Source organism: Plasmodium yoelii (genome assembly GCF_900002385.2).
Source record: "Plasmodium yoelii strain 17X genome assembly, chromosome: 11".
Classification (NCBI taxonomy): Eukaryota; Apicomplexa; class Aconoidasida; order Haemosporida; family Plasmodiidae; genus Plasmodium; species Plasmodium yoelii.
In genome coordinates, this window is record NC_036183.2 from 1,452,524 (window position 1) to 1,475,734 (window position 23,211).

The 23,211-nt window shown below is 21.7% G+C and overlaps 6 protein-coding genes across 6 annotated transcripts; 3 read left to right on the forward strand and 3 right to left on the reverse strand.

Moving 5' to 3' along the window:
* Positions 1-321: 321 nt before the first annotated feature.
* PY17X_1135400 (conserved protein, unknown function) lies at positions 322-1,088 on the forward strand (the record flags this gene model as incomplete). Its single annotated transcript, XM_022956575.1, has 4 exons — positions 322-500; positions 642-695; positions 840-904; positions 1,033-1,088. 4 exons carry the CDS (start codon positions 322-324, stop codon positions 1,086-1,088), a joined length of 354 nt encoding a protein of 117 aa, XP_022812457.1.
* A 755-nt stretch (positions 1,089-1,843) lies between these two features.
* On the reverse strand, positions 1,844-6,011 carry PY17X_1135500 (U3 small nucleolar RNA-associated protein 21, putative; the record flags this gene model as incomplete). Its single annotated transcript, XM_022956576.1, has 4 exons — positions 1,844-2,002; positions 2,132-2,221; positions 2,377-2,453; positions 2,597-6,011. The coding sequence occupies 4 exons, from the start codon at positions 6,009-6,011 to the stop codon at positions 1,844-1,846; spliced, it is 3,741 nt and encodes a 1,246-aa protein (XP_022812458.1).
* Positions 6,012-7,184: 1,173 nt separating this feature from the next.
* PY17X_1135600 (T-complex protein 1 subunit delta, putative) lies at positions 7,185-9,572 on the forward strand (the record flags this gene model as incomplete). Its single annotated transcript, XM_022956577.1, has 3 exons — positions 7,185-7,200; positions 7,865-7,995; positions 8,130-9,572. 3 exons carry the CDS (start codon positions 7,185-7,187, stop codon positions 9,570-9,572), a joined length of 1,590 nt encoding a protein of 529 aa, XP_022812459.1.
* A 1,172-nt stretch (positions 9,573-10,744) lies between these two features.
* PY17X_1135700 (pyrroline-5-carboxylate reductase, putative) lies at positions 10,745-12,309 on the forward strand (the record flags this gene model as incomplete). The annotated part of the gene is made up of 6 exons (XM_022956578.1): positions 10,745-10,763; positions 10,930-11,069; positions 11,160-11,234; positions 11,452-11,517; positions 11,654-12,086; positions 12,260-12,309. The coding sequence occupies 6 exons, from the start codon at positions 10,745-10,747 to the stop codon at positions 12,307-12,309; spliced, it is 783 nt and encodes a 260-aa protein (XP_022812460.1).
* A 526-nt stretch (positions 12,310-12,835) lies between these two features.
* PY17X_1135800 (patatin-like phospholipase, putative) lies at positions 12,836-19,248 on the reverse strand (the record flags this gene model as incomplete). The annotated part of the gene is made up of 2 exons (XM_022956579.1): positions 12,836-18,846; positions 19,032-19,248. The coding sequence occupies 2 exons, from the start codon at positions 19,246-19,248 to the stop codon at positions 12,836-12,838; spliced, it is 6,228 nt and encodes a 2,075-aa protein (XP_022812461.1).
* Positions 19,249-20,189: 941 nt separating this feature from the next.
* PY17X_1135900 (Sas10 domain-containing protein, putative) lies at positions 20,190-22,475 on the reverse strand (the record flags this gene model as incomplete). Its single annotated transcript, XM_721492.1, has 1 exon — positions 20,190-22,475. One exon carries the CDS (start codon positions 22,473-22,475, stop codon positions 20,190-20,192), a length of 2,286 nt encoding a protein of 761 aa, XP_726585.1.
* Between the last annotated feature and the right edge of the window lie 736 nt (positions 22,476-23,211).

The following is a 23,211-nucleotide window of genomic DNA, read 5'->3' on the forward strand; positions in this document are numbered from 1 at the left end:
ATTATGAATTTCATTTTTAATGTCATCCATATGGGTATAATATGAGGCGATTTGCATACGAGTTTAATTAATTTATTTTTTTGTGTAAAATACTATAAATAATATTACAAATTTTTTAAGCAATTTTATTATTTTTTTTTTTATGATATTTTACCTGGAATTATGTTTTTCGTTATTCGGTAGATTTCCTTAACAATTTTTACATTTTATATGGGTTTAATACCATGCAAGTGTAATCCTTTCGTATGGCATATATATATGTACCTATGCATGTATTATGTTTTTTTTTTAATATTTCCTTTTTCAATTTTTATAAATATAATGCCTAAATTTAACTTTTTCCCGAAAGTAAATTTCTTAGCATATATAAAACGTATTAAAATAAAGTATAACCCATGTGGGGTATACAATGACAATTGCAGAAAATTAATACATCATATTGAGGCGAAGCAGAAAAAGGACAAATTTCTTAATTTAGAATATAAATTAGAGTTAATCGAGTAATATTAAATAAACAAAATAAGCACTTAATCACACTAAAATATTACACTGTGGCATCTATGTGTATATATATTATTTTCTATACTCATGATGTTGTATTATTTTAATTAAATATGGAATAATTCATTTTTTTAATTTAGTTATAATGAAGAACCATTGATTGAAATCGAAATGCTAAACTCGAAAATTTTCAAGTACGTAATTTATTTATCCTTATTGCAATTTTTTTTGTTTTTTTACTTTTCCTATTTATTTAAGTGGTATTCCGATTGGTTAACTGGTCTGAATTATATGATATTTAAAAAATATAACTAATGTATGAAATATTATAATTTTAGGTTTAATCCCGAAAGTCATGATTTGGTAGAAATTCAAAGAGCAATAGATGAGGACCAACAAAAATGTAAAATAAAATATGTACACATATGTTTATACATGTATACGTTTCTTGGAATGTACTACTTTTTCTTTAATCAATGCTAATAATTGTTCATATAGTTGATATAAAATTTTTTACTTTTTTTTTTTTAGTACATCAGAATTTCATGAAAACTAATTTGTTAGAAAATAACGAAGACACATTTTAAGATACACAACTATATATGCACTTGTTTTGAGATGGATTAGTTGAAGATGTGGTATTACAACTAGGTAGAGATACCTTTTATTATATTTTTTTTGTTATATATATATATATTAATTATTCTTTAAATATATATAAGTTTATACACCATTTTGTCTAGTAATTTAATTGAATTATATTGCTTTTATCAAATATGCTTAAATTATTGTTATAATTTTCCTTGAGAACAAAAAACATAATAGTAATAACTCACCATTGCATTATCTTGTTTTTTTAAATGATAACAATTAAACAGCTTATCGATATATATATCTATATGGGTAAGCATATAAGTGTATCAAAATACAAAATTACGGTAAATACAAAATAGTTTGTTAATTTCATAAAATAATGAGGGAAAGGTCTACATAAAACAATTCAAAGTGCAGATATGCATAGTTTAAAATAAAAAATAGCATGCAAACATTTATTACATGTAACAAATTTAAATTAATACGATTTTTGTTGAATAAATAAGCACATATGGTAATATGCATGAGAGAGAAAAAAATAGCTATTTTATACAAAATAATTTTATAACTTTTTTGAAATAAATTTTAAGCTCCTTCAGAGTTTTATTAGATCTTTGGAAATTATGTTTCCTACTTTAAAAGAGATTTGAAGCATAAATATAATAAAAAAAAATTTGACATAAATTACGAAAAAGTTGGTATATACCAAATTATATATATATATTTAATTGAAATTCAATTTGGATAATTATTCCATTTGAATATTTGTTAAAAAATTTATAAAAAAAATAATATTTTCAAATAAAACGTTAACGCTTGACCAGCTTTTTTGAACTTCTTGGAGTAATACTCTTATGGAATTCTGTAAGTTTTTTTCCTTTGCTTTCAATAATTTTTTACCATGTGTCTATACATTAAGAAAAATTGTCGAGAAAAATATGAGGTTATATTTAATTTTTTTACAATGTAAACATACAAATTAAGGAAATAAGTTGCAAGTGTATAATGAAATTGTAAATATTTATGAATTTCTTACTTTTAAAAATATTAATATATATGATTGGATTAGGTCTATGTTGTCATTTGTCTTTACATGATAAATAAAGAAATTCATCATATTTTCAAGCTGCAAAAAAAATAAAAATCAAAGAAAAGAAAAAAGGATGAATTATGATCAAACATTATTTTTTTATAATCCCCACATATATATTAATGAAATATCTAGAGGAAAAAACAATTTGAATGTGGCACTATTAAATAAATATTTGTATATATAATTACCTCTTTTTTTGTACTTAGAGATAAAATATTAAAATGAACTCCTGATGGTGATAAACTCTTTAAATATTTCAAGGTTTCTAAAAATGGATAAATGAAAAAGTGAATTAAATGAGGAGGGTATATTAAATGTGGGAATTATTATGAAAAAATAGTATGTAGAATATAACAAAGAAATATTTTATCTATTATTCGACATATTAATAATCATATAGTTATTTACCATTATAAGATTCCTCTGTTTTTCCAATCATTTCTTGCAACTTTGAGCAAATGATACCATCTTTGATATTCTTTGTTATGCGCTTAGATTTTTTAACGGATTTTGTAATAATTTGTTTATTATCTATTTCATTTTCATTTTGTTCTGACTCTTTATTATTAGAGTTTATTTCTTCAACCGTTTGGTCTTCTATTTGATCATTATTAGGATTTTCTTCTGTAATATTTTTTAAAAATTCATCTTCTTTTTCATCAATATATTCTATATTGTTTATATTATTATTGTTGCTATCTAATTTGGCACTAAGAAAAAAAGGAATATCTTCATTTTTTTTGACATTTTCTTCAACCCTACAATTTTCTTTTATTTTGTCTAAAAATATTAAATAAGCTATTTTTGATATAGTATATCCTGACATTGTTAATAAATTTTTATTAATTTGGTTTTCGCTAGATACATATGGTTGTATTACATGTATATAATTATGTTTATCTTTTGATTTTAAATTGGAATTATTTTCATCATTTTCAGAATAATTCAAATGTGTAGTATCATTTTCAACGTTTTCAGTATTCATAGTTAATTCATCTAAATTCCAAGTGCGATAAGGATGTTCACTATTGTTCTCATTTTCTGAATCTGAAAATTGCTCGAAAGGCATTGCATTAAATAATTTATAATCATTAACAACATAATTATTATTATTAAACAAATTTTTATTTGTAAATGAATAAATAAAATTTTGGCTATTATGATGAGCTGTATATAAATTTATATCATTATATATCATATATATAATATGATTTTTAAATAATAAATAATCAATAAAAGTATTTGATATAATTTCATATATTAATAGCGCTTTATTATCTAATGCAAATAAAATTAATCTATTATCTTTGCTAAATGTTACATTTGTAACTGAAAATAAAAATTTCAATTTTCTAGTTATGCATTTTTGTTCAATATCTAAAATAAGGACATTGTTATTTGATAAACAAGCAACTGTAAGAATATTATAGTGATAAAATGATTGAATTTTTATATTTTCTTCAGAGTTATTATTTTCTTCTAATTTGTATTCATTTTTTATATTATATGTATAAGTTAAATCACCAGTATATATATTCCATACCCTCAAACATGTATCTTCTTCAGAATTTACAGCAGAAACAAAATGATTAATACCATATAAATATAGTTTTAATACTTCTCCATTTATATGCGCCTTAGATTTAATTGAATATTTATTTAATTTATATTCACTTCGATATGTAGTTGATTGTATATTAAATGAATGTATCTCTCCATCATTATAACCAACAATACCTATATGTCCACAAGTAGATATTAATACACTAGTTGCATATTTTTTTTTTTTTGTATTAAACAAATATTCAGAATCATTATTATTTTCATCATATATTTTATATTCCTCTTCTACATGCTTAATGACATTCTTCACGGTAATTTTTCCATCTAGCAAAAGTATGTTTTCTTTATCATTATCAGATTCATCAGCTTCAATGCTGTTTTTATTCATTTTTTGTTTTTTTTTACCAACATTTAAATCTCTTTGTGCCTTCTCTATAACTTCAAGTGGTAAAGATAAATATTCATTTTCTATCACCTTTTTATAAGAAGACCCAAGATAAACACGATCAGAATTTTCCAAGCATATTAAAATGTTATTCCAATCATAATGTCTATTAGTGTTAATGTCAAAATCTATTATATTTTTATTTAAAGCTTTTATTTTTTTACTCCATGAGAATTCTCTATTTTGTTCAGGATTATTTGGACTTATTATAAATAAGTTACCCTCATTTAGTGAATTTGATAAATTTGCTGATACAATTAATTTATAATTTTCATCGTCTAAATATTTGATTTTGTTTACAATTCCAACACAGCTATTTCGTTTTTTCATAATTTCTAGAGTAAATAAATTTTTATTAAAATTTAATAAATTAATTTTGTTATCATATCCAGCACTATATATATATCCATTTGGAGCAACTAAAATCGTTTTTACATAATCATGGACATTTCTTAATGTAAAATATTGTATATTTTTTTCATTTATCATAAGAATTTTCCCATGTTCAGTACCTAATAAAATAATAGATACCATTTCTCCATCTTCTTTATAATTATAAAAATTAACACAACTTATTAAATCATCATTCATATATATATTTTTTGAATATATTATTTCATCTTTTTCAATATTTATTATATATAATTCATTTTTGGTTGTTACTATGCATATTTCATCATTTTTATTTGTTTTGGACATTAGCTTAATATGTTTATAATTGTTCAAATTCAAATTATTTATACAATTGTATTCATGTATTATTTTTTCTTTATTAATATTATATAAATATAGTTTATTCTCATTTGTTAATATTAAAATTTTATTTGTGTATCCATCTGGATGAATAATTTTATTTATTTCAGTGCTCGATTCGTCATCAAAAAGTATTATACTTTTATAAAGATAATTTTTATTCTCAAAACTATTTTCTTTATTTTTCAAATCATCATTATCTAACGTTGTTGCATCAGGTACTTCTGTTTCGTTTATTTCTTCGAAATTTTCCTTTTTTTCCTCTGTCGTTTCTTCTTTTTCTTCCTTTTCTTCATAACTAGAATCTTCGTCACTATACGAATCTGTCACAAAATGAGATTCATCATTCTCGGAATCGTCCCAAATGATTATTTCCTTTTTGCTATATGTTAATAAATAATCAGAGACAATTAATAGATCAATAATATTATATTTATGACAATCCATATTAAAAATTTTTTTTTCTTCAGTATCATTTATTTTATAAGTTTTTTTATTAAAAATAATATAAACATAACCATTAAAAATATATAAATTTTTTATATCTTCTGAAAAATAACCCGAAGAATATGCCTTTCGTAATTTATGTGGATCATAAATACAATATGATCTTTTAAGGCTTGATACAATAAATAACTGATTTCCTTTTTTGGATAGACATATTATTCCGTTATGTACAATTAATCCCGAGGCTCCATTTGCTATTAGTAAATTACTTTCTTTATATATTTTTTTATTTATAATATTTTTTGTACTATTATTTATGTCACTATTATTATAAATTTGTCCCTCTTCTATTCCATTTGGTTCATTAACTTTAGTTTTTATATTATTATTTTTATTATTCATATAAAATCCTTTTTTTATACGCATATTAACTATTCCATTTTTATTTGATTCAGTTATTCTATATTTATTTAATATATTTTTAGTATTTTCCTTACATTCTTCCTTGTTTCCATTTGCATTATGTTTTTCATTTTTTGATGCTACCTGATTTGTTTCTTGTGCAAATACATCGCTAAGTTTTAGGGGCGAAGGTGATTTTTTACCTGCCACCATATTTTTATTTTTTATTTACTTCTTATATTAAGTATTTTAATATATTTTGAATTTGTTTGTATTATTTGCCTCCTTTTTTACCGTAGTTGTTCCTGGATTTACTGATCTCTTCTTTGCATATGGATATACGTACGTACTATGTTTCCTTTTTTTTGGTATATGTTAAAAACAAAATGTCAAATAATAATCATTATATTTAAAAGGGTATATTTTAAAAATAGTTACAAATTATCATGTCGTTTGCAAAAAGGCGAAAGATAAACCCCATATAAATGCCAAAATAGGTTTAAAAATAAATTAATAAATATATATATATACATACGAGTATATATAAATATTCCAAATAATGTTATCTAGACGATTAATCACTAATTAATCGATAATAATTTTTTTTTTTTTTTTTAAATATAATATATTATTCCAATTTTGAAATTTACAAATGTAGATATATAGGTAAGCGTATTAGTAGCAATTTTCGCTTAGTTGTTTAAAGATTTTTTTATTTTACCCTCATAATATATATTATATGTTATTATTTGTATTTTTTTTTTTTTGGGGGGGGTTGTTTCTGTATATAAGGAAAAAATAAAACATAAAAAAAAAACAATAGTAAAAAAATAAAACCATATACGTAAATGAACTAATAATATGAAAATAATTATTTTTATGCATATACAAATTTTTTTCTTTATGCAACAAGTGTATAGAAAAAATATAAGTATATATGCATTCCCCTATTTAATGTAGTACAGTATATGTATATTATATTATATATATATATTATGGATTATACGTGTAGGTCTGAATGTACTCATAAAATGCTTGTGCAGTAGAGAAAAATATTTAAAAATATGAAAATTAGTATTTGGCATTTCCACAGTTATTTATTTTAATTTTTTGTATATGTAATATATTATTTTTTTTATATATAACATGTTTAATTTATATGCATACAATTTTTTTTGATGTGAAAAGGAATTTTTTTGTAAAATATTCAGTGTTTTTCAAAATTTATTTATTTACTTTTTGGGGGTAGTTAGAAATTACTTTAATACGTCTTAATAATAATTAAAATAATTTTCTCATACTTTTTACTTCATAAATAATTATATACATATAAATATTATAGGAATAATAGAAATATAACCACAAAGCTATATAAGATAATTCAAAATGGCTGACGTAGCAAGTAATGATAAATACTTTAAAAATGAAAAAAAATTATAAAAATCTACATACATAATCTTTATATTGTATGTAATATATATATATTATTCGTATATTTATTCATATATTTATGTATGTATATATTTTTTTTTTCTCCACACCTTCTATTAATGTATGTGTAGTAATTTTATATATGTAAAGGCCTGTATTAGTTTATTTTTTAGTTCTATATGTAGCGATTTCTTATATAATCTCGAAAAAAACAATAACACGATGAACTTGTTTTAAATCGAGACAACAAATATTCCATATATTCATATATACACGTGTGATATATATATATAATCTATATATTTCAATATATAGTGCATACACACGAATATTCTGCTTCTATTTCTAAACTTTATACGCTTTATTTATTTGATGTTTGACGAAACATGCATGCGTTTGTTAATATACACACTTTCCAGAGAATAATATAACAAAAAATGTTGTACATATAATATACACATTGTTTTATTTTATAACTGAATTATATACTTACAAAGTACATGATATTTATTAACTTTTAATGAAACATGAATATTAGCTTATGGTTTACATATATTATTTATTATAAGTTGTATACAATGGAATATTTATATTAATTATCTATTTATTATAACTTATTTATTTTTATTTTTCAGAGGGTAAATCCACCGAAAATTTAAACAGAAATGAAAAACAAAACGATGTGAGGCAAATGAATATTTTGGCAGCTAAAGCTGTAGCTGATGTAACACGAACAAGTTTAGGACCAAAAGGAATGGATAAAATGGTTATTATATATGCATATTAACATAGAAATATAAATGTATTTATATTGTTTTTTTTTAATTTAAATTAATTGCCTTTTGATATTTTTTGCAAGTATTCCTATAATTTTTGATATTTAAAAATATTTTTTTTTAGATTGAAGATGGAAAAGGAGGTGTTATAATTACAAATGATGGAGCAACTATTTTGAAAGAAATGGCTGTCGCTCATCCAACAGCAAAAATGATAGTTGAACTGAGTAAAGCACAAGATGTAGAAGCAGGTGATGGTACTACTTCTGTTGTTGTTATGTGTGGATCACTTTTAAGCGTATGCAAAAACTTATTAGATAAAAATATTCATTGTCAAAAAATATCAGAAAGTTTTTTTGAAGCATCAGTAAAAAGTTTAGAAATATTAAGAGAAATGTCTATTCCAATTGATTTAAATGATAAAAACATGTTAATACAAAATGCTATAACATCATTAAATTCGAAAGTCGTTTCACATAATTCCTCATTATTAGCACCAATAGCTGTAGATGTTATATTAAAAATTACTGATATAAATAATGATAGAAATGTCGATTTGAATAATATAAGAATTGTAAAAAAATTAGGTGGAACTATTGAAGATACTGAAATAGTAGATGGGTTAATATTTACAAGTAATAAAATATGTAAAAAAGCATATGGAATAAAAAATTTGTCTCAAGCTAAAATAGGTTTAATTCAATTTTGCCTATCTTTACCAAAAACAGATATGGATAACACTGTTGTAGTAAAAGACTATAACAGTATGGATAGATTATTAAGAGAAGAAAGAGTAATAATAGCTAAAATGGTAAAAAAAATAGCTAGTACAGGTTGTAATTTATTATTAATACAAAAAAGTATATTACGAGATGCAGTTAATGATTTAGCATTAGATTTTTTAGCTAAAGCAAAAATTATGGTTATTAAAGATATCGAAAGAGAAGATATTGAATTTATATCAAAAACATGCAATTGCGTTCCTGTAGCTAGTTTGGATTATTTTACTCCAGATAAATTAGGGTATGCAGAAAATGTTGTTACAGAATCCGTAGGTTATGGTGAAATTGTTAAAATTACAGGTGTAGAATCAAAAAATACAATATCAGTTTTAGTAAGAGCATCTAATAATATGATGTTAGATGAAGCAGAAAGGTCGTTACATGATGCATTATGTGTTGTTAGAAGTTTAGTTAAAGAAAGAGCTATATTACCTGGTGGAGCTGCACCTGAAATGGAATTATCTCAAAAATTATATCAATGGGCAAATACATTAAAAGGATCAAAACAAATATGTGTTAAAGCATTTTCAGATGCTTTAGAATTAATACCTTATACCTTAGCTGAAAATGCAGGATTATCACCATTACACATTGTAACAGAATTAAGAAATAAGCATGCAGAAGGCCATAAATATTACGGAATTAATATAAGGACTGGTACTATATCAAATATGATTGATGAAAATGTTATACAACCATTATTAGTAACATCAACAGCAATTAAATTGGCAACAGAAACTGTTATGATGATTTTAAAGATTGACGATACGGTTGTATGTAGATAAAAAATAAATATTCTCAATTGTCCCCTCATGTTACGTTAGTGTATCAATATAGGGATATACGTAATTATAGGTACTTATACAATTGTAGTTATTTGATCTTTTATTTTTTCCTCTTAATTCATATATGCATTTACAAAAAATTAAATGACATCAATAACAATAGTCGAACACATACCCCTGAGAGAATTGTTCATGTCTCCTTCATAAGCATGCATATGCACGCATGCACATGTATATATCGTATATATACATATGTGTGTACATTTCTGTATACATTTATTATTTCCCCCTATTTTATTTCCATATATTTATGGAGATTAATATGCGTATGTCCTAATAATAATTGTGAACGTACGAATAACATTTTTCCCGTCCACATAATATATTTTTTATAACTTATATAAACTTAATTAAAAAAAATAAATACATTTTTTTACCTATTTAATTTTTTTTATTGATGATGGTTATTATAAAATAGGCTAGTATAGCTATTTAATTACATGTATAATGTGAAAATATGATCATATAAGGATATTAAACTATTTAATAAAATTCCATTATAATAATTATAGGGTCATAGATTTTAATTAATCCAATATAATAATAACAAAAATAAAAAATATAATGAAATATTATCATTAGAAAAAGCCTATATGTTATTAGTTTTAATGATTTATTAATTTTCTCCATCCTATATAAATTATATATACATTCCTTATAACTCTCTTTTAAAAAAAATGGAAACTAATTATGTTCTCTTATTATATTAATGACATATGATAAATATAATCAAAGAATATTTATAACAATTAAATAGCATTAGAATAATATATGTGAGATGGATACACATAGGGATATTTTATTATTATGCACATTATTGGCACTAATAATTATAAAAAATGGGAATAAAAACAACGGGAAAATATTATAAACTATGTAGCTAAAACACACTATTATTATATACCCAGCTAGTTTCGTTTATATATTTATTAAATTTTTTAATTAAAATTTATTTAACTCTAAATTTATAGCTAAATCAACTTGTTAAACATCTATAAATTCAAGAATATAGAAAACTATACAAGTATTTCTTCATTTTTTTCTCTTTTTCGTATCTTTTCTTTTGACACCCTATTTTTAAATACATTCTTCATATAAAAATATTCTTAAAAATGGAAAACATAAAATTAGGTAATTTATATATTTTTTTCTAAGTATGTGCTTCGCAATATAAACACATTTTTATTCTTAACATTGGATAACTCAAAGATTTATTCTAATATATTATTTATAAAATATAATATATTGTGGAAATTTTATATATGTAAATTATTTTTTGTGTTTGATTTTTATGCAGGATTTTTGGGGTTAGGACAAATGGGATTAGCATTAGCAAATGGGATATCTAATTCCAATATAATTAAAAAGGAAAATATTTATTATTATTCTCCATCAAAAAAAAATACCGATTTTGTTTACATGAATTCAAATGTAGAGGTATCATAAATTGCATTTATTTAATAAATTACAAAAATATGATAAAATTGGAAAATAACATATATTTATGTGTTTTTTTTTTCAAATTAGGTTGCCAAAAAATGCGATATAATTATATGTGCAGTTAAACCAGACATGGCTAGTTATGTTTTAAGTGATATTAAGGTATTTCCGTTATGCTTACAAAGTTTGAAAATATTTATACATGAACATGTATTGGTTTGAACACATCGTTACATATACTTGTTACGCAACTTATAATACCATCTTAATCTATTAACTTTCCTATTTTATTAACTTTCCTATTTTATTAATTTTCCTATTTTATTAATTTTCCTATTTTATTAATTTTATTTTTTTTATCTATTGTTTACATGCGAAGCCCTATTTAGCATCGAAGTTGCTGATATCCATTTGTGGAGGATTAAAAATCAAAAGTTTGGAACAGGTATGAAAAAAAACATGGGAATTATGTTAAGTGTGTGAATAAGTTTTTTTATTATGTGTAAAATTTTCAACATTTTCAACGTTTTCAACGTTTTCTTGATACATTTGTAAATTGTGCATATATTTAATATGTACAGATGGTTGGAGATGATGCTAAAATCGTGTGGGTTATGCCTAATACCCCCTGTTTAGTTGGAGAAGGGACCTTTATTTATTGCTCTAATAAAAATGTGGATGCTCAAAATAAAAAATATGTGAATGAAATATTTAATTCATGTGGGGATGCACATGAAATAAACGAAAAGCATATGGATATAGGAACAGCTATATCGGGGTGTGGACCTGCATATGTTTATTTGTTTATAGAAAGCTTAATTGACGCTGGAGTTAAAAATGGATTAAACCGAGATTTATCAAAAAAGTTAGTTTTGCAAACTCTTAAAGGATCTGTTAAAATGGTTAAAGAATCTGATAAGCCAGTCCAACAATTAAAAGATAACATATGTTCTCCAGGAGGTATTACAGCTATGGGTTTATATACCCTTGAAAAAAACGGTTTTAAATATGGAGGTAATTAAATATGTATTTTAGCAGTATATGGATATATATATATCTTTGTGAATATGTGCTTGAGGTTTATGCTAATAATGATTTGTGTGTATATCTTTTTATATTCCTATGCATTATTTTGTTATTAATTTGGATAAATATTATTGTATTTTTTTTTTACCCTTTTTATATAGTTATGGAAGCAGTTGATGCCGCTTTCCAAAAATCGAAATCAATGAGTTAGTTCCATCACATTCCAAAAATGGAAAATATTGACAGAAATAAATTAACTATAAAAATTGTCCCTTTTATTCGTGAATTTGATAAAATAGAGGAAATAATGTAAAATTAACGATTTATTAAGTTACCAAAAAAAAAAAATGTATATACATCTCAAACATGTAGCACTTATAAAAACAACGACATAAAGACGAATATAGCAAACTATTTTGAAGAATGCTATTAATAGGTATTGCAAATATATATATATATGTATATAATATTTTGCTTTACATATTTGTTAAACAATCACAGAACAAAATATGTTAACAAAATTAAAAAAAAAAATGAGCAAATAAAAAAATATGGAGTATTATAAAAAAAATTGAAATAAACTTAAAAGAAATTTCTATGAATTATATAGACAAAAACAAAAATGTGCATACATATGTTGTATGCAAGTTTACAAATAATCTCTCCTATGGAAGGAAAACATAACAATATTTATACATATATTATTACCATTATATCGTGTAATTTGTGTGTATTTTTTATGTATCATTTTTAAAGAATATATTTCTCAACACATTAAATATCATATTTTTTTTTATTTCGAGTGAATCTGGATTAATTGACTTAAAAAATTTATAGTTAATGTTATAAGAACTCATAATGTTTTTAATATTCTTTTTTTTAATTAAATCTGAATTTTCGACAATGTTAAGTAAATTTTGTTCATCATTATATAAGTAGGGGTCGTTATTATTATTTTTGTTATAATTATTTTTAATGTCATTTGTATTATTAGAATCAGTTTTGTTGAAATAATCCGATTTTTTTATATTCTCATTTTTAGAATTATTTTCCATGCTACTTTGTTCGTTATCCTCATTTTTTTTACATGTATTTTCAATTTCTTGTTTTTGATGATTATCTTCATTTGTGTGTGAAACTTGATTATTTTGGTCAGGGGGGTATGGAATGTATTTCTGAATATTAATATCATAATAATTTGTAGGATTTTCATTAATTGGAGAAATTTGATCTGTATAAAAATAAAGATTTTTTTTTAATAAAATAAAATATATTTCATTTAACAAAACTCTAATACCTGTATTGGGTGTAACATTAACATAATTACTTGTTTCTTTTTTTTTTTTAATAAATAAATTATTTTTGTTCATATTTTCTAATTTTTTTATAAATTTATTATTACTGTTATTATAAAATAAATTAGTAAAATATTGAAAAAAACCATTTGATGTATTTTTACTTTGGGGAAAATTATTACTATTTCTGTTTATTATATCTAAAATTTCATCGATATTTGTTATGTCAATTTTATTATCATCATTCAAGAAATTAAAATTGAAATCACTATATAAGTTTCCACCTGTATTCTTTTGATTTTCTTTGTTATCTTTTGAATCGGCATTATTATTTTTAGTAGAATTGATATTATTATTTTTTTTATTTTCATTTTTTATATTTTCACTTTTGTCCAAATTTTCATTCTTGCCAATGTTGCTATTTTGAGAAGAATCAGTTATTGGAGAATCTTCTTCATTCATTGATTTTTTATTTTTTGGAAAAAAATAGTCATATATTTTTGATTTAATATGATCTATATAAGAAGGATTCCAAATTTTTTTTTGGTTTTGTATATATTCTTTTACATCTTTTTTATCTTCTAATATATTTATTAATTGAATTAATTTTTGTTGATTATATTTATCATCTTCAAAATATCTTTTTCCTATTTGTTTCAATTTAGTAATAATTTCAGATGATGTTTCATCTAATTTTATATTGTTAATAAAACAATTAAATCGAAAGTATTTATTTTTATCTAATAAATTATTACATATGTCATGAGTTAGTTCTGTATTTGTAATAGAAAAGACAATTTGTTTTAATAATACGTCCCATCTTAAAAATGTATCTTGTTCTTTATTTTCATTATATTCGTGTATTATTTTAGGTTGAAATTTTCCAGTTCCTATACTTACTATACAATCGATATAATCATTTAAATTTATTGTATCATTTTGTTCTGTTTCACTTATATTGTCTTTTTTTACATAATAATATTTTATTTTATTAAATATATTATTTTTTTTTTTATTTAAATAATTATAAAAAATCAATTTCATTTCATTTAAACTTATTAGAGTAGGATTATTAAAACATATAGCTCCATCAGCATATATATTATCATCAAAAGTAAAAAAATTAAAAAAGCCCGGAGCAGCTGTAGTACATCTTAAAACATATTTTACAAAAATATTATAAAAACTTTTATATATGCTTACATCATGAACATTTTGATTTATATGAATTTTACTATTTTTTATTTTACTGTTATCATTTAAATTTTCTCTACTATTGTAATATTCATGTAAATTTTTGTTATCTTCTAAATTACCATGACTTTGAATTTCTTCTTGATTTATATTATTATTATTATTACTTACATCCACAACTTTACTATTATCTCGAATATATTCAGATATATCATATTTATGTGAAACAGAACCACTATTTAATATATCATTTGTTTCCCTTTTAGCTGCATTAACCATTTGTTCATTTGATTTGTTTAATTCTGTTATTCTATTTAAATTAACATGATAATTTTTTAATATGACAGGTTGAACTGGTGTAATATTCATTTGTGTTGAGACAGTAAATACATATGGAGTGAACAAATCCGAATTATAATGAAACATTTTCGTATTTTTAAAAAATGTATTTAAAATATTATTTAACACATTTGAATCATAATATGAATGTTTCAATAAATATCTAGTATTTCTAACTGCATATGTATCTTTTTGAAATATTTTATTAATTAATAAATTATATAAAAATTCGATTTCATTTAAATGTGCTTTTTCTAAACCTATTAATATAGATATGATAGCTCCTGTACTTGTTCCACATATTATATCAAAATATTCAAATAAATTTTTTTTTAAATGACTATTAATACATTTTAAAATTTCAATTGATAATAATCCTCTAATACCTCCACCATCAAGACATAAGATTCTTAACTTTCTTTTTCTTTGATGTTTCATTTTTATTAAACTTTCTTTAAATTTATCAAATGTTATATATTCTTTATTATTAAAATTGTATATGTATATTTTTTTTTCTTTTTCTGAATTTTTCTTTTTGTTTTCTTCTTCCATTTTAGTGAAAATATTTGTGTCATTTATTTTGTCTGTCATGTTGTTTAAAATTTTATTTTTTACTTTATCTGTATATTCATTAATATCAGATGAATAATAACTATTATTATAATTGTTTTTTACCTGACTATTATTCCATGTTTTGTTATTATCTGTTTTTAATTTTTCATTGTCTTTATTATTTAATGTGTGTGTATCATATTCAATATTATCCTTACTATTTGGAACATTCTCATTATTGGAAAAAGTAAAAAATTTTTTTATTTTTGAAACAAAATTTGTAATAGTATCATTGTAATAATACATAATATTTTTTTGGATACTATTTTCTTTCATTAAATATTCATGTGATTTTTTTTCTCGATCTGTAAAAACTATATCATTATATAAATCGAACATATTAGCTCCTAACGCTTTTAATATAATATTTGTTTTTCTGATAATAATTAGATCTTTATGTTCACATATAAAATGTCTATTATATATATTATTTAATTTTTTTTTAACTATTTTATTGTCTACCAAGAATTGTTCTTTTTTTTCATCACGAATATATAACGAATTTTGATTTTTGTATTTATTTTCAAAAAATAGAGACACATTTTTTAAGCTTGTAATTAATTTTTCATTTTTTTGTAGATTTTTAATAAAATCTTCACCTTTTATATCTTCTAAATATTTTGCAATATTCTTATAAAGAATCATAAATTTTTCATTTATTTTGTTTTTTTCTTTTATATTATTAATATATAAATGTTGTTGGAAAGATAAAATATATAATATTCTTAGCATAAATGTAATATTAGATTTATTTAAATTATTACTTACACTTTTTGATAATATATCAATTATTTTATTCATATTTTCATCGTTTAAAATCGTATAATAAAACATATTATAAATTATAGAATTACGATTTTCTATTAATATTTCATATAATAATTTTAATAACTTATTTGTAAAATAACTATTTATATCTAAATAGCTAAATAATGATTCGATATAATTCTTTATTAATTCTAAATGTAAATATGGATTATTATTATTATTAATAGGATTATTAGACATCACTAAATTATTTTCTTCATTATTCATTTTAAAATTTTTTAACATATCTAAATTAAAGTTTAAATATCCCATTAATACATATTTATCCATTTCTTCTGATTCATTTTGTCTTTCATCAAATTTTAAATATATTTTATCATACCCTTCAACATTGCTAGCTATATGTTCACGTTTTTTATAAATGTGAAGATTTTTTTCGATATTTTTTACGAATTTATCGACTTTTAGATAATTGTATGGATTATCTGTAATACCTTTTGTACTGTTTGAGAATAGCGGATTATTAATTATATTATTAATATCATTACTATCGAATGATTCTATAGTATCTTTCTTATTTATTTCCATTTTATTATTTTCGTTTTCAATGGGCAAAATTACATCTTTTAATAAGGGATTTTTTTTAACCAATATTAATAATCCCATATTTAAAAAGTTGCCATTTTCCTCCATTTTTACATCGGTTTTATTATTGATATCCTTTATATTAATATTATGATCTTCATAAACTACATTAACATTATTTTCATCATATTCATTTCCACTATTTGTTTGATTTTTCGAATTATTTTCCAATTCATCTTCTTCAAGTATTTCATCTGATTCGTTTATATCGTTATTTTTATTTGTTTTCTTGTTTTCTTTTTGGAAATTTTCTTCTACATTTTTTTCATCTACATCTTCGTGTTCGTTTCTTGTTCGTAAATGATTTTTTTCATTTTGTCCTTCATTTTTTTGGTTTATTTCGCTACCTGTTTTATAATAACCATTTGATGTTACTTTTTCATCATTTTCTTTTATATTAAAATTTGTATCATTCATATTTCTTTCATAGTTTAATATATCCGTATCATCTTCAGCATAATTGTCATATACTTCATAATAATTATTACAATTATAATCATCTCCTATATTTTCAATTGGTATTCCTTTTTTTTTTAATTTTGTAATAGTTTTATCTATTAAATATTCCGATTTATTTTCCTCCAATTTATCGCTAATTTTTTCATTCGATGTTTCTTCATTTTTCCTTTTGTAAACCACTATTCCGTTTTGATTTTTTTGAAAATTAACAATTATACTTGTTAAAATATTATCTTTAGAATTTTTATTAAAATAAAAAGGAACGAATGTAATGTGATCATTTGGTGTCTTTATTGTTTCATGTATTCTTTTGTTCATATTTTTATATTTCATTTCTTCATCTTTTTTATTTTGAAATGAAATATCGTTTTGTTTTGTATAATTACCAATGGAATCTTCTGTTTGTTCGTTACCCTTTTTTATTTCATATGTGCTCTCATTTGTTTGGTCACTTTTCATTTGCTCATTATCATCATTATTATAATATTTTAACAAGTTTTTCATATAATTTTCATTGTTATTTTGTTTGTCTTTTTTGTTATCATATATTATATTGTCTATATTTTTTAAGTCTTCATTAAAATAGTTTAATTGGCTAGTACTGTTAGTATAACCTTTATATATATTCTTATCATGATAATTATCAATATTGTTGTTAAAATAATAAGAATTATTAGTATGATCGTCCCTTATCATTTTATTATCATCAGGATTTTCATTTTTATTTTCTTTAGATAAGCTTATATCATTTTGTCCCAATTGATAATATTCTAATTGTCTTTTTGTATATTGTTGATCTTTTAAAATATTGTCATTATTATTATTATATTGTTCATTTAATTTATTTTCTATTTTTAATTTTTCTTCTTTTACTTTTAATAAAATATTTTTTCCTAAATGGAAAATTTTATTTTTAATATCATCTATACCATTTTTTTTCTTAATATCATTTTCTCTTTTAATTTGTTCATCTGTAATATTATTATCTTGATCTATATATTTTTTTGTAGTTTCATCAGGGTTTTTAAAAAAGGAAGTAAAATAATCAAAAACCGAATTTGCTTCTTTATGTGTTTCTTTATTTCTTTTTTCATTTAAAATATTCATAATAATATATATTAAAGATATTTTTACATTTTTATGTGTATAGTCATTTAGTATTACATGATAAAAATTCCGATATTTTGTCAAATTATTAAATATTAATAAAAGTTTGTAAATTATCTGATACTCTGTGGCGTCATTTTTATATTCATTTTTTTTAATCATTAAAAATCTTTCATTTAAAATGTATATTATAATTCTCATATAATTGTTACTGAAAAGAAAATATTCACATTTTTTGTCCTCAATGATTTTCTGCAACATGTTAATATAATTTAGCTTGTCTTGGCTAGTTGATACATTGTTTAATTTTTTAAAAAATGCATCAAAACCTACAAATATTCAGGGAATAGAGAAAATATGACAACGAGAATAAGATGAAGAGAATGAAGCATATAAAACATCTCATCATCCAAATGAATGTAAAACAATATAGAAAAGGATAACACATTTCCTCTCCTTTTTGTTTTATATAGATTAATATATAGTTTCTAAAGTATGTTTGTTTTATACATACCTATATATTTGTTAACGGCATCATTGAAAACATGGATATTTTTTTGTTTTCTTTCTTTTCTGAAAATTTTTATTTTTTTTATTCTAGTTAAATTGATTTTCTTTGAAATTGGTGTGATATATTTAAATAAATTTTTTTGCATTCTTAGGGATGACGAAAACATATGAAGAAAGACGTAAACTATATAAACAAATAGTATATAAACATTTTTAGTCATTTTATTTGATAAAAAAAATAGTAAAATAAATCGAAAAAAAATAATATAAAAATTTTTAAATAACAAATACACTTCAAGGAACGCATAAATAAATATATGTACATTTTTTTCATATACAAAAATGGTATGATGTATGAAGAATGTATGGATTGGCGTATTTATCATACCATTACATTCTTATATTTATTTTATTTTATTTTATTTGTATATCCTTAATCATTTTATCTTTTCGATTTTATCTTTTCTATTTTCTATTATATATATTTTTTATTTATATTCCAAAAGTTTTGATTTCTCATTCGTCAAACATTTTTATTGTTACATGTTTTTATTTTATAATATACACACACTTTGTGTTTAAGACGATTAGCGTAATGGTAGTTATTTGGCATAAGTACTTGTTCATTTTATTATTATTTTTTTACCTTTGTTTTATTATATATTTTGTTCTCCCTTTATTTAATTTCACAAAGATATATATAACGCATAGAAATAAACTAAATAATATGGGATATTAAACGATACGGATTCAAACGTATGTAACAAGGGGGATATTTTATTATTTGCTCATGAATTTATTCTTTATTTGCCTTTTATTTATTTTATTATAATATTGGCGTTCGTATAAGAACATAAGTTTTTATTTATTACACATTTTCAAAAAATATAAAGTAATAAGCTAATAAATTAAAACATGAGCATAAGCTAAACAGTTTTAATATATACATAAATATATATATATATATAATATTGTGTGAAAAAAAATTAATTTAAAACATTTTTTCTTTTATGGTTATAAAAGTATAAATTTTATGATATTAAAAAAAAATTAAGAAATGCATACACACATATATAAACAAAGTAGCATTTTAATGAATTATTTGTAATATTTTATGAGACAAAAAAATAAAAATATAAAAAGGGTAAAATTTTATATATTTTTACTTTATATCTATAGATTTTTTTAAGTATGGGTTTATTCCTTTCTTTACTCCATCATAGTTATTATCATGGGTCTTAAATTTAGGATGTTGACTATTATATGTCTTCATCTTTTTCATATACTTAAGTTTATTATGAACTCTTGCATTACCATCAGTTGATTTTCTTTTTCTTACTAAACCTTTGTTTTGTATAATATTTTTATTTGGCATTCTCCTATCATTTACTTCATTTTCTTGATCAACTAGTTGTTTTCTTATTTCTTTATTTTTTTTATCCATAATTGTTTTTCTTTGCTCTTTTCTATTTTTTTTAGACTTTAGCATGTTTTTAATATTCTCATCATCGATTTCATTATGCATATTTTTTCCAAATGAATAATTATTCAATGGTTTTTGTTCTTTATTGTCATAAGAATCATTCTTATTTTGAACCTTATTAAACTTTTTAAAAGATACAAAATCATCATTTGCATTATTATTCATTAATTTGTTTTTATTCTTTTGTTTTATTTTATTAATATTATTCCTAAATATTTTATTTTCATGAAAACTTGTATTATCATTTTCGTTGTTCATTTCAGGTAATTCTACAAACTTCAATAAATCATTTGATGTCATACCAACATTACTTAAATTATTCATTCGATTTTTCTTTTTGCTCATCATTTTCATTTTTTTCCTTAAAATTTTATCATCGAAATCTGTGAACTTTTCTTCCAATTTTTTTAAGTAATTTTCTTCTTCGATTTTTTCGGGCTTATTTGATACCATGTCTTTTATTTCCTTTAAAAATATGCTTCTCTCATTTTTTATTTTTTCTCTTTGCTTTTTTTTTTCTTCTTTCATTTTTTCCCTTATATGGCTGTCAGTATACTCTGTTATAATGCTTTTGCTAACTTTATATTTTTTGTTTTTGTTATTTTTATCCTCTTCAATTTCTTCTTCTTCTTCTTCTTCTTCTTCCTCTTCTTCCTCCTCATCATCCTCGTCTTCTTCATCCTCATCCTCCTCATCCTCATCATCCTCCTCATCCTCATCATCCTCATCATCCTCATCATCCTCTTCTTCTTCCTCATCTTCTTCTTCCTCATCCTCATCCTCCTCAGCTTCTACATCTTCTCCATCTTCTCCATCTTCTTCCTCCTCATATTCATCATCATTATCAGCACTTTTTTTTCCTATTTTTTTGGCCCCAGTTGCGTTTTTCTTCGTATGTGTTTGATCGTCTGAGCTGCTTATCTCTAACTCATCCAATTGTCGCTTTGGAAGCTTATTAAGTTGTTGTATTTTGAATTTAATTTTATTATCTAATTCATTTGTTTTTGAAATGATTGTATTAATGTATATTAATTTATCTAAGACGGGATGATTATGGGTATAACAATTCATAACTTTTAAAAAAACATAATAGGTAATATATATAATATATGTAAGCATTGTTTCATTTTTTTTTTTAAGATAAAGTAAGGTGTTTTTATTAATATCCGATGGACTAACATCATTTTCATTAATATTTTTAAATTGAAATAATTTTTGATTTTCATTAATTTCATTAAAAACTTTTTCTATATTTAGAGATAATTCTTTTAAAATAATTTGATATTCTTGATGTTCATTCATTATCATTTCTTCAATATCCTTTTTGTCTTTTTCATCTATATTTATTTCTTTTTTCTTTTCTTTTAATTCATTTGCCATATTATTGATTAGTTTTTTAATAGTATTTTCTTTTTCATCAATACCTATTTCATTATCTTTATTTTTTGAGGAAATTCCATCTTTTTCATTCATATATATATTGTATAGATCAAAATCATTTTCATTTAAATTTTCCTTTTCTTTTTTATTTAAATAAATAACTTCTTTCATTCTTTCATCATTATTTTCTTCATCATCATCACTTGAAGAATTATCACTTTCATATTGATAATAATTTTTTTTATCTTTTTTCCAAGATACTTTTATAAAATCTTCGTCTTCTTTATTTTCTACATTTTCCGTTTCATCGTCGTCACTTAAATCTTCGCCTTCATTTTCATCATCGAAATCATCTTCTTGGCTTTCCTCATCACTTGATAATTTTTTTTTTTTTTTTTTTCCTTTGGATTTTTTATTGATATTATTAACCGATTCATCATCACTATCACTTACTAAATTGTCATCATATATTTCGTTGTTAATATCACTATCATTTTCTTCTTCTATTTCAATATCCTCTGATTCAGATCCTTCAACAAACTTCACTTTATTTGTATCAATGGGAACATAATTTTTTTTTTTCATTTTTTTATACTATATCTCCTCCAAAAAATAAAATAAAAAATAACAATAATAATGAAGAAGATCAATTAAATTAATATACAAATTTTAAGTTTCATCGAATTGCTAATAAAAAATCATAGTAAATTTGTAAAATATAATTTATAATTTATAATCAGCATAAGCTGCTATAACATATGACACAACAAATATCAAACCAAAAAAAATATGGATTTTAAACAAAATTGATATTTCATATATATTATTCCAATTATTTAATTTATTCCAATTATTTAATTTATTCCAATTATTTAATTTATTCCAATTATTTAATTTATTCCTATTATTGTTTCTACAGTTGTTGCTATTATGTTGTTTCCTTTGACATTCTACTGTTTATTATGCATATAATATTTATTTTTTTATTTTTTTTAATTTAAAAAAATTGTTTTTATTTATAATATCATACTTCATAATAACAGGTCAACCTATATATACATACAAATTTAATTATATAAAAAAATTTGAATAATTTATATTATTTTTGTAAATTGTTCTTATAGGAATAAATAAAATAAAAATAATATCGGAAAAAATGCATATATTATTTTTTGTTTGTATTTTATCAAAAAGGCATATATTGATATATACAATAAATAAGTATCCATGGCTATATTTTTTATAAGCTCCGTTGTTAATACCAATATTGTATATATATATATATAATAATTATATATATTTATTTATATATATTATACAT